Source organism: Papio anubis, chromosome 3 (assembly GCF_008728515.1).
Source record: "Papio anubis isolate 15944 chromosome 3, Panubis1.0, whole genome shotgun sequence".
Lineage (NCBI taxonomy): Eukaryota > Metazoa > Chordata > Mammalia > Primates > Cercopithecidae > Papio > Papio anubis.
In genome coordinates, this window is record NC_044978.1 from 139,081,278 (window position 1) to 139,094,389 (window position 13,112).

The window sequence follows — 13,112 nt, forward strand, 5'->3', positions numbered from 1 at the left end:
ATTAAGAGCTTACAGATTATTTTCAGGATTTACTAACCAGCATGTTTAGACAATGAATGCTCAAATTATATATAATTCCTGTTTGTGTTGAGCCCTGAATGACTTTTTACACATGCTATAATATGTCAAGTTCCTGAGCTCTCTTTTCCTAGATTATTGGTAACCATTTCTTAATTTATTAATATAATAACTGCTTGTTTTAGTGGCCTCTCATTTAGTGTTTTCAGATGCAGATTACTTTCATTAGTATTTTGCAACTATTACAAATTATAAATAGCTATTAAACATATATATTTTAGACTGATGAGTAAATCATAACACCCACCATCATGAAGTTTGGATAAGAAATTTGTAGTGGATTTTAGTTTGTAATAGATAATCCAAAGTTTTTCTGAAATATTTCAAAGATGTTTTTCTTTTTTTAAATTTCAGATTTTATTTTTCCATACAGGGAGTACATGTGAATACTGTTACATGTGTTTATTGGACCCAGGTAGTTTTTCAGCCCATCTCCTCTCACCCCCGTTAACCCACAGTGTCTGTTCTTGCCATGTTTATGTCCATGTGTGCTCAGTGTTTAGCTCCCACTTATAAGTGAGAACATACAGTATTTAGTTTTCCGTTCCTTCATTAATTCACTTAGGACTATGGCCTCCAGCTCCATCCATGTTGCTGCAAAGGATATCATTTTATTCTTTTTTATGGCTGCGTAGTATTCCATGATGTATATGTACCACATTTTCTTTATCCAACACACCATTGATGAGCAACTAGGTTGATTCTATGCCTTTGCTATTGTGAATAGTGTGGCAATGAACATACAAATGCATGTGTCTTTTTGGCATATTCCTTTGGATATGTATACAGCATCACTCCTATTCAACATAGCACTGGAAATCCTAGTAAGAGCAGTCAGACCAGAGAAAGAAATAAAAGGCATCCTTAGGAAAAGAAGAAGTTAAAGCATCTTCACTGATGGTATGATTCTATACTTAGAAAAACCTAAAGACTCCATCTAGACTACTAGAACTGATAAATGAGCTCAGCAAGGTTTAAGGATACAAAATGAATATACAAAAAATCAGTCACTTGCCTGCCTGCCTGCCTTCTTTCCTTCCTTCCTTCCTTCCTTCCTTTCTCTTTCTTTCTTTCTTTTTCTTTTTCTTTTTCTTTCTCCTTCCTTCCTTCCTTCCTTCCTTCCTTCCTTCCTTCCTTCCTTCCTTCCTTCCTTCCTTCCTTCCCTCCCTCCCTCCCTCCTTCCTTTGCTCCTTCCTTCCTTCCTTTTTCTTTCTCCTTCCTTCCTTCCCTCCCTCCCTCCCTTCTTCCCTCCTTCCTTCCTTCCTTCCTTCCTTTCTTTCTTTCTTTCTCCTTCCTTCCTTCCCTCCCTCCCTCCCTCCTTCCTTCCTTCCTTCCTTTTTCTCTTTCTTTCCTTTTCTTTCTCCTTCCTTCCCTCCCTCCCTCCCTCCCTCCCTCCCTCCTTCCTTCCTTCCTTCCTTCCTTCGTTTTTGAGATGGAGTCTCTCTGAGTCACCCAGGCTGGAGTGCAATGGCACGATTTCTGCTCACTGCAACCTCTACCTCCCAGGTTCAAGCGATTCTCCCAACTCAGCCTCCTGAGTAGCTGGGATTACAGGCACATGCCATCATGCCCAGCTAATTTTTATATTTTTGTAGAGACGGGGTTTTGCCATGTTGGCCAGGCTGGTCTTGAACTCCTGACCTCAGGTGATCCACCCACCTTGGCTTCCCACAGTGCTGGGATTACAGGCATGAGCCACTGTGCCCGGCCAGTCAGTAACATTTCTATACACCAATAACATCCAGACTGAGAGTCAAATCAAGAACACACTCCCGTTTACAGTAGCCACAAAGAAAATGAAATACATAGGAATACAGCTAACCAAGAGGTGAAAGACCTCTACAAGGAGAACTGCAAAACAATGCTGAGAGACATCAGAAACAACACAAATGGAGAAGCATCCTATGCTCGTGGATTGGAAGATTTATTTTCAGTTTATGTGTTCATGATAATTTCCTAGATGTTCTGATTCAGGCATGCAGTATAAAATAAGCACAGCATGGGGCTGTGCATTAATCCTTTGAGTACATTACTGTTTAGTAAGATAGTGTCCTAGTTCTTAGGAAGTACACTCTCGAAGTATTTATAAGTGGATAGCGGCATTACGTCTATAACTCTAAATGATCCAAAAAATAATACAGACATACACATAAGTAAACAAATACAAAATTTGAATACAAATATATATATGCATATTATATGTAATCATATATAGAGAGAGGCATTGGGAAAGCAAGATAATTATTTTAAAAATGATGAAATGTTAACAATGAGAAATCTAGGTAAAGGGCACATTGGAATTCTTTGTTCTTATGGTTTTTTCTGTAAGAGTGAAATTATTTCAAAATAAGTAAAATCTTTGTTCACATTCATGGTAAAATAGAAATTACTGTTAACTTTTAAAAAGAATATTTGACAATATGTATGAAAATACTTAAAATATGTATCTTTTGAACTAACAAATCTACTTATGGGAGTCTTATTAAGGAAATAATCCTTAGCATGTGCAAAGATGTAGGTGTAAGAGTGTTTATTACAGAATTGTATATGTTATGACAATCTTTAGAATCTCCTGAATATATGACAGAAGATTGACTTTCTAATTAGAATGATTTTATGTGCAATACAATTTAGTCTTTAAAAGTCAGGTTGTAGCTGGGAGTAGTGGTACACACCTGTAATCCCAGCACTTTGGGAGGCTGAGGATCACTTGAGACCACAAGTTTGAGACCAGCCTGGCCAACATGGTAAAACGCTATCTCTACTAAGCATACAAAAATAAGTGGGGTGTGGTGGCTTGCACCTGTAATCTCAACTACCCAGGATGCTGAGGCACAGAATCGCTTGAACCCAGAAGACAGAGGTTGCAGTGACTTGAGATTGTGCCAGTGCACTCCAGCCACAGAGGAAGACCCTGTATCCAAAAAAAAGAAAAAAAAAAAAGTCATGTTGCAATAATGTATAATTTCAAATAGATAGGAGGACATTGAATGTTCCCAACACAAAGAAATGATAAGTGTTGGAGATGATGTATATGCTATCTGATCACTATTCATTATGTATGTATTAAAACATTATAATTATGTGTCAATAGAAAAATATAAAAATCCTGTTGCAGAAAAAAATATTTGTTTTTCTGGAAAATGTTCACAGTATTATAAATGAGAACAACCTAGTTATAAATCAGCATATATTATATTTTGCTCATGAACATTTTTATTGAAATGATACTGTTAGCAGTAATTTTTCCTGAGCTCAGTTGAGGAGGTAGTGATTATATTTTATTATGGTTAGTTGGTCCTTTTCAGTTTTTCTTCATGTAATATATAATACTTCTGAATAAAAAAAGTTACCTTGGTTGGAATAAGGTTCCCAGCCAAAATATTTAGGTGGCCATATAGTTAAAGGTATATAGTACAATTGGAAAACCTCTTGTCCACAGCATCCAAAGACATAAGTTACAATACTACCTTTTACAATGAAACAACAGTAATCGCTCTCTCAAAGGTAAATGGTGCCTTTAATAAGAATGGTACTAATGATATTACTATATAAGTGTACCTGGTTTTAAGTCAGTTTCCTCAAAATATGTCCCAGAGATCACCTGTATAAAATTTACCTGGGATGATTATTAAAAATAAAGTACTTTGAATAAAAATCTTTGGGGTTAAAGTCAGTGAATATGCATTGTATAAAGCTAAGTCATTCTGATTTATATAAAATTTGAGGAATCTGATTTGTCAAGAACTAGAGTTAAAACAAAATGAGTAGTGTTTAATAATTTGTTGTATAAAAGTATCATACATTCTTTGGCTGGAACACATACATTCTTTTAAAATATGATTCAATTTAAGAAAAAGTATGGATTTTGAAGGACATCTTTGTTTAAAACAACGCGCAACCATATATTCTCTATTTGGCAACATTTGAGGGGTCCACTTACTTTTTATCCATTATAAGATGACTTTATGTACAACAAATTATGTTTTCTGTCCCATGAATTATATAGATATTTTTTAATACAAATTCATGGTATAGAGTACTCCAGAAACCACATAAGAAGAGCCTGTGAACCCATGAGCTGGGTCTGTAATAACGATGAACTGCCTGTTTCTCTTGTGGGTGCACAGATCCACTTACCTTTGTGCATGTTCTTTCTGTAGTTTTATCCTGTGTCGAGCCTGTGCCTTCCAGACAGGAAGAAATGTGTGCTCTTGATTAAGTGCCTAGATGAAGGATGATTCATGCTAGTCAAACTTACTTAATTTTCAGTATATGTGGGTTTTTTTATTAATTGGTATATGAAAAGGATCTTTCACATCTTGTGTGTGATACCTAGCAAGTACCTTTAGGGAAGAGTTGCTTTCTTATTTTCGAGTAAAAGTATTCTCTAGATTATGGCTCTTTTTCTTTCTAATTTCAGATTTTGTGGATGGACCTATACACCACAAGGCTTTACTTATATCTGTGACTGTCTGTAGTTTGCTCTTGGTCCTTATCATTTTATTTTGTTACTTCCGGTAAGTTGCTAAAATGTAGATGCAAAAAATTTTAATTTATAGTATCTTCTTTATACTAATATTCTACTGCTTTTACCTGTTAGTGTTTTTCACCACAGCTTTCTTTATCCTAATTAGATCTTATATTTAACTGAAAATATCTGTTACTGTTGATAAATGTTTGTCCTAATGAAGTTACAATTAGCTACCTATCTCATTCCTGCTTCAGAATTCAAAACTACCCAGATAAATATTTCATCCCTAGGGAAACTAGGGTAGTTAGAGAATTCGGAGACTGGTTGTTACTTAGGTTTGATTCCAAGCAGAGAAATGGCCATGTTGAACTTAAGAGTTGCTCAAATTTCTTATTTTCTAAGCTGTAACATTTCTGATTATTAAAAGATTTTAAACTTATAGGTTAATCATTAAAATAAGGTCATTTATTATATTAAATTTGATAATTCCCAATTATTTTTTAATGGCCTATGAACTTGTTTTCTAGATTGTGAAATATTAAGGACCTTGATATTTATGTCATTTGGCTTTTGATTAATTTATTACTCATTTGAGATACTCTTCAAATGGTCAGATAATTGATTCAAATAAATTCATTTCTAATTGAAAAGTTAGTTATTGACAAAAAGTTTTTAAAGATTAAATTTATATTATTTCTTTAGATATGACCTAATATAAGAGAGTTAGCTATAATGTTTTGTGTACACCAAAAATTTACATATTTGATTAATTAGGGACTTTAGAAAAGATTTTAAGGAATAATATTGGAGCTATTTAGAAACACTAATAGAATGTAGTCTGCTTGGATATATGCAATCTGAAATAAATAAAAGAAGAAAAATTGTAAATGCTTGAAACTGAGTAAAAATACGTAGTTTATTTAGTTTATTTTAAAAAATAGGTTAGCAAAACAGTAATGAGTTTTACTTGGGAAACCATAACTAAGAGTAAAAAATATGAAGCATTTAATGTATTATATTTAGGTGCTAAAATAAAACTGCTGTGATTACCATATTAGTTGCAATATTTTACTCCATCATTGCATTTCATTATCTAAAATTATCTTCATCTATCCATCTTTAGGTATAAAAGACAAGAAACCAGACCTCGATACAGCATTGGGTTAGAACAGGATGAAACTTACATTCCTCCTGGAGAATCCCTGAGAGACTTAATTGAGCAGTCTCAGAGCTCAGGAAGTGGATCAGGCCTCCCTCTGCTGGTATGAGAAGAACATATCTTGAATTTAAAGGAAATGTTTTCTGAAAGAACTGTCAATGAATATGGGGTTTCACTTACTGATACAGATAGGGCACTGGACAAGGAGAAAGCTCTGTGCAGTCTGTTGGACATCTGATCTCAGCTGCAGGGCTTCCTGATAACATTTTGACATATTGAGAGTAAGGTGATTATTTTTTAATGTAGGTGTGTGGTTACAATCCAGACCCTCAGACATTCTGATAAAGAGCAGATTAGAAAACATTAAACATGGGACCATCTTCCCTCTGTTTTCCATAAGGATAGCATTACTGCACTTTGGCCTGGCTTTTGAAGGCTAAAATATTACAACCAACTGGCTTCTCAGTAGTTCTACAAAGAAAGAAGGTTGCTTTTCAGCTGTGGGGTTTATGTTTCAGGGTAAAGTTCTGGCTTTTCCATTCAGGAGAAGCTTCATTTTTCTGATGGTCAGCACTGTCAACCTTGAAGAGAATATGTGAGCAAATACAATTTGAAAATCAATAGTAATTCACTTATTTTTTTCTAAAAGAGTTGTACAAATAGTAAAATCCCTTTTGGTATTAATGAATTAGATGCTCTCGGAATTGAAACTGAGTTCTTCCAGTATTTCTTGCCTTCAAACTCATCTTTCCCATTACTGTGGAGTTCTCTCTTCAAAACCATTGATCTTGCAATGTTACATCCTGGATAAAATATCCTAATACCCAATACTGCTTGCAGGTCTCCTTTCCCAGCTTGGTATGTGTGGTGCATAAACTCAACCTGCCTTCCTGACGTCTCCTCCCACCTCTCCCCAGTATGCTGCCTGGGCTCTAGCATCACCTTGGAGTAATTATTTCTCAAATACAACATATATCCATGTCTTTGCAAATGTAATCCCTTTACTGGACATACCTCCAACTCATGGCTCAAGGTCTACCTCATATTTTACCTCTGTGACAACTTCTCAGTTACCCCAGACTAAGCCAGTCTATTTATCTTCTGTGACAACACTTTCTTTTTAGCACTAATAATGGCCATTTAAAGTAATGTTGTAATTGGTGGTAATGTACTTGTGTCTTTTGGTGGAGTCTGTCCTCTTTAGGGATAGAGGTTACATTTTGTTCACTTTCTATCCCCAGTAGAGTGGCTGATTTATTAAAGGCACTGTTCAATAATTTGTTATTAAAAAGCTTTCAGCTCCTGCTTTTAATAGCTATAAAATACTATCTTGTTTCTATAATGTAGATACCAAAAAATAATATTTGGCTCACATTATATAATGATAAAGAGCATATATTCTCAAGCCAAATTGTCTGGTTCCAATCCTGGCCAGACGTTGGCCTTTAAAACTAAATCAAATTCTCATTTAGTCTTCATGGCAACCGAATAAGGTAGTACCAGAAATATCAGTATAACCCAGTATTACCCATCAGGGGATACAGGCCCAGATAAGTCAACTACCTAGTATGTGGAGAAGCCAGGATTCAAACCCAGATGATCTGTGCTCTTAACATTAGTGAGATGTGAACTAAATGATGGTTAAATAAAACAAGAAAGTGCATTTGATGGGGGTAGGATGGGAAGGAGGGTTCTATAAAACTCAGTTCAATAAAGAAAAAGTCTCTATTAGAGATTTATTTTCTGGTTTTAAGATTTGGTTATTAAGATAAACAATGCAGAAGTATATAGTTCTCTCTCTATATATAGGTATGTGAGTGAATACCTTATCTTAACATTGATTTGTTATTAATTTTAATAACATAATGGGCAAATTAGTGCCTTGTATATAACCATGTACTTGGACCTCATGTTTACCAAATGACTTTATATGTGCCCTTTAATTTTGGATCTTTTCTTTTTCATAAAATGTCAATTTTTTCCTTCTTTAAAAGGAAATAATATCAGGCTGTTGTAAGAATAAAGAATTAAGACTGTGTGTGTGTGTGTGTTTTCTGTGTATGTGTCTTCTCACAGTCCTGGAATAGTGATAATTCTTTGTAACTCCTTATACATTCAGTTATTCTCAGTGTACATGAAATACAGTGATCTTTTTGAAAGTACAGCTGTAGTCATTGTATCTTCCAGGCATTTTATTTATACAATTAATCTAAGAAGTTGGTATCTAAGAATGTAATATAGAATTAAAATTTAGGTATAGAAGGACCAGAAACATTTGCTAAATCAAATAAAAACTAAAATGAATCAGTTAAAAATTTTTGAAGTTATATTTTTAGGTCCTTACATGTTATAATAGCTTACTTTCTATCTTTGGGATAAGTTGTTCCTCTTCTATTGAGTATTGCCAATTCTCTCAAAACTTACAATTAAAGTATAAAATGTATTATTAGAAAAAAAAAGCAAATGCAAAAATGCTTATGTTAGGAAATACTCCATAGACTTACATGAGCAATGCTTTGTAAGATCTGTAAATTAAATATTTTTCTTTAATAAATGTGGGAAGTTTCCACTCAAGCAAGTGATTTCCCTGTGTATGAATTTGGCTCCCAACTGCTTGGTGTCCATGTTGCTCCTGTTTCCTTGTTTGGGAATGGAGTACAGTGGACTCAACATGATGTCTCATGGCTCACTGGGCTCCTAAAGGGAGGACGACTGCATTACACATAAACTTACATGCTTATTTCCATCAAGCTTCAGTGGCTTCATGGTACATCAGCAGTTTTTTTTTCATAAAGTATGATATTTATAATCTTCATTATAAATAATATATAATATATTATGTCCCCCAAAAATGTTCATGTCCTAATCCCCAGGATTTTTCTTTTTTTTTTTTTTTTTTTAGACAAGGTTTTGCTCTGTCACTCAGGCTGGAGTGTTGTGGTACAATCTTGACTCTTTACAGCCTTGACCTCCCAGACTCAAGCAATCCTCCCACCTCAGCCTCCCAAGTAGCTTGTCACTACAGGTGTGTGCTACCACACCTGGCTAATTTTCATATTACTTGTAGAGATGAGTTTTTGCCATGTTGCCCAGGCTGGTCTTGAACTCCTGGACTCAAGGGATCCTCCCTCTACAGCCTCCTAAAATGCTGGGATTTCAGGCATGAGCCACCATGCCTGGTTCCTAATCCCTAGAATTTTGTGTTCTATGACAAGGGTGAGCAAAGGTTGCTGACAATAAGATGAGACCATTCTAGATTATCTGGGGTGGCCCAATTTAACTGCATGGCTCTTAAAAGTACAAAAAGAACAAGTTTAAGTTTTTAATTGATATGAAGTATATCTCTACAAAGAATACATTCTAGTTTTCTTATCAGGTGTTACAAGAGTTATATGCTAGATTCTTTATGTCCTTTAAATTATATAAATTGTAACAGATGCTTAGCCCTTTCAGTCTTGGAACCATTGATATCAGAGTTCTTCAAATATTTTACTATAAGTACAGATGGAATGAAGATCATATATAAAGAGACATTTAAATTTAATGCCACTTAACTTGTATTTTCATTCTCTTTGTCTCTACTCCACTCTTTATAATATTGTTTACAGCTCTCTTAGAGCTTGGTAAATAATATTATCTCCAACTTGTTAGTTTCTCTCATTAACTTTTCTCTCTAATATGCTGTTTTGTCTACTGTTTTGTGTTTTTTATTATGACAGTTAACTGTTGCATTTCAAAAATGTAATTTCCAGTAATCTTTTCTTGCTTATTTTTATTCCATCTTCATTTCATTTAGAGCTACTTGGCATTCTGTATCTCAGAATTCCAGTATGTAATCCGAAGAGGTTAAATCTATTTGGGTTGTTTCCGTTGACTCTCATTTATAGCGGCTGTTTCTTTTTGTTCTAAAGAATTCATTCTCTAGAATCGTCTCTCATTCTCTCTGTTTCTTCTCTCCCTCCATTTTTTTTGTTCTCCTTTTTCCTCCCCATTCTTGGATATTTCCTTTATTTCCCTGGGAGCCTAGGAGTGCATTACAGTTTATTTCTTATGTCATACCCGTGATCAAGTTGTATGGTGGCAAGAGTTCCTTCAAAGTACTATTATCCCACTGTAGTCACGGAATGAAAAGTATTCTGCAAATGGTTTCCTCAAGAGAGCATTTGTATCGAGGAGCCTTGGCATGCTACCAACCCGTAGCAAATTTAGTACCATTTGATGCTCCCTGCTTAATGCTGAAGCCCTGGGTTCAGTTCCTCTGGTTTGAAAGAAGTCAGAGTTTAAACTCTGGATTCCAGTTCTGGTATTATTCTTTGCCCAGACAGCAACTTGGTTTATCGTTCCCTGCTCTGGTCTCAACTCCTTCCTTCCTTCCCTCCCTCCCTCCCTCCCTCCCTTACTTCTTCCTCCCTGCATATAGATTTCCTTTATTTCTGTATGTGCCTAACAATGCATTACAATTTTGTTTTGTCATATTTTATACATGATTGGGTGTATGGTGACAAGAGTCTCTTCAGATTATGTAGTAGTCCATTATAACGGGGAAGTGCAAGTATTCTATTCTGCCAATTACTATGAACCCACTCAGTTTTTTTTCTCTGTGAAAATAATAATAGTAGAATAAAATATTTCATAATTTGGAAGCAGTATTTTGAACTTTCAGAATCCACACTCAATCTCAAATATGTTTAAAAGAGTGTAACAGAAATTAATAAATACAAATAAGTTGTCTAGGTAGAGAAAAATACTGGCTAAAAATATTTTACATGCAGTAATCGTTTCTTCTCTGGAGAAGAAAAAGATTAAACAAATGTGTAGTGCTGTGAATACACTAACAGTGTGTTTTGGGATTTCACAGGTCCAAAGGACTATAGCTAAGCAGATTCAGATGGTGAAACAGATTGGAAAAGGTCGCTATGGGGAAGTTTGGATGGGAAAGTGGCGTGGCGAAAAGGTAGCTGTGAAAGTGTTCTTCACCACAGAGGAAGCCAGCTGGTTTAGAGAGACAGAAATATATCAGACAGTGTTGATGAGGCATGAAAACATTTTGGGTGAGTAAAAGTCTGCGTAGCTATGTTCAGGGTTTCCTAGCTTTCCTCTGTCTTTCTGTTAACATCTGCATGTTAACTCATCTGTCTAGACCCGTTGTGAAATGTACTGAAGTTTTCTTCTTGGCATGGGCCCAAGAACATCATAAGTTTCTAATGGGAGACCTCACAGGAGGAATGAATGACTAAGGCACTTCTGTGAGTAAGTGGTAGGCTGGAAATGGAATACTCTCAAATATTTTTTCTTCAGAAACAGGAAATACAAGTGTAATACCAGAATTTCTTAGGGTTTCTTGGGAATTTGAAGGAACATATTTTTGTTTAAATGTTGAGAAATGTTGTAGGAATCTTATCTGCAGAGTTTATTTGTATTAATAGTTTATATTGAAAATTGGTTTTATTTTCGCAAGTTAGAAATGATCTGTCTGGATCATTCAAGTAGAAAGAGAGTAAGCTAATCAGTGGGATATATTCCTTAATTCAAGAATTCAAGACCCTGTTTTGCAAACAATGTCTTATGTGTAACTATAATACCATAAAGTAGTTTAGATAACATAGTAGTTTATAATACCATAAAGTAGTTTAAACACCAACTACTGATGAGGAAGGGACCATATTTTCAGATGTAAACTCTGAATCTTTCTCTCTTCCTGTAATTTTTTTTTTTTTTTTTTTTTTTTTTTTTTTTGAGATGAAGTCTTGCTCTGTCACCCAGGCTGGAGTGCAATGGTGTGATCTCTGCTCACTGTAACCTCTGCCTCCCAGGTTAAAGTGATTCTCCTGCTTAGCCTCCTGAGTAGCTGGGATCACAGGCACATGCCACCATGTCCAGCTAATTTTTGTATTTTTTAGTAGAGATGGGGTTTCACCATGTTGGCCAGAGTGGTCTTGAACTCCTGACCTCAAGTGATCCACCTGCCATGGCCTCCCAATGTGCTTGGATTACAGGTGTGAGTCACTGTGCCCGGCCTTACTCATACAATTTTGCCTCTTATTGGTATTAGTCATTTAATACCATCATAGGCATAGTCAGGAAATTGAATGAAATGCTAAACAAAAATTACCTGTGACAAAGAATGATGTTTGAGAATATGAGTTATTCCTGATACTATTTGGAAAACACTAAACCTTTTCATCTTTTTTCCTTTTAGGTTTCATTGCTGCAGATATCAAAGGGACGGGGTCCTGGACCCAGTTGTACCTAATCACAGACTATCATGAAAATGGTTCCCTTTATGATTATCTGAAGTCCACCACCCTAGACACTAAATCAATGCTGAAGTTAGCCTACTCTTCTGTCAGTGGCTTATGTCACTTACACACAGAAATCTTTAGCACTCAAGGCAAACCAGCAATTGCCCATCGAGATCTGAAAAGTAAAAACATTCTGGTGAAGAAAAATGGAACTTGCTGTATTGCTGACCTGGGCCTGGCTGTTAAATTTATTAGGTTAGTATGAAAGTGAACAAATATATGTTTTATGACTCTTTTCTGTTACTTTTTATTTTGTAGCACAGTGCTTCTAGGATATTTAGTAGAAGAGGAATATCATTAATTTTGACATTTGAGGGGGAGAACCACCAAACATTTTATTAGCAACACAGCATATTTGGGTCTGTTCTATTGTTTCTATGCTCATCAGAAACATTGCTTAGAGACTGTTCACATTAGGTTTGCAGCTGTCATTAAGTTATGTAGAAAAGAGGTAGCTAATACCTGGGAATATGTAGTCAGAATTCCTTGTAACATTTGTAAGTAGGAAAAAGTTTTGGGGAAAATTTACAGATTATATATAGATAAAGACATTTTTTATATGGTATAGGAAAGATAACTTGCATAGGTGTTTTATGAGAAATGTTAGAAACTAATAAATGAAACCCAGCTGTTATTCAGTACTGTTATCCTGTACCTGAAACAGTGAATTTAACATCTGTGCACATAAACCAGAGCATGTTGTAAAACAGTGGTTTCCAGACCCCTAGGGCTGCTTGGGTTACATCAGTAGCTTCTGCACACTAGGGAGGGGAGATGATAGTAGGGACTCTATTTTGCTTACTCTCACTTTAATCAGAGAGGCTCCTTCCATCTCACAGATGATTTAATTAGAATAAATGGTTTCTCTGGAAAACAAAGCAAACAAAATGAGCTTGCAAACCACCCGTGTAGAGAAATCATCGTGTAACTACCTTTTAAAGAACTCAGTTTAGGCTCAGCCATTATTAAATTGTTGGATCATTTTGTGGATTTTTCTAAGTTAAGACTCTGTAATACATGGAGAAGAGCACAAATAAAAAGCCATGGAGATTATTAAAAGTTTGGAAAGTAAAATTGACAGAAAAAGACAATGGATTGG

General features: G+C 35.3%; 1 protein-coding gene across 5 annotated transcripts in view; it reads left to right on the forward strand.

Moving 5' to 3' along the window:
- The window catches only part of BMPR1B (bone morphogenetic protein receptor type 1B), a 247,028-nt gene that overhangs the window by 209,077 nt on the left and 24,839 nt on the right, over nt 1-13,112 (forward strand). For all 5 annotated transcript variants that reach the window (XM_021939087.2, XM_021939085.2, XM_021939084.2 and 2 more), the window contains 4 exons: nt 4,502-4,598; nt 5,676-5,814; nt 10,570-10,762; nt 11,911-12,208. In XM_021939087.2, the coding sequence (XP_021794779.1) occupies nt 4,502-4,598; nt 5,676-5,814; nt 10,570-10,762; nt 11,911-12,208 (727 nt within the window). The remainder of the gene's footprint in view (nt 1-4,501; nt 4,599-5,675; nt 5,815-10,569; nt 10,763-11,910; nt 12,209-13,112) is intronic.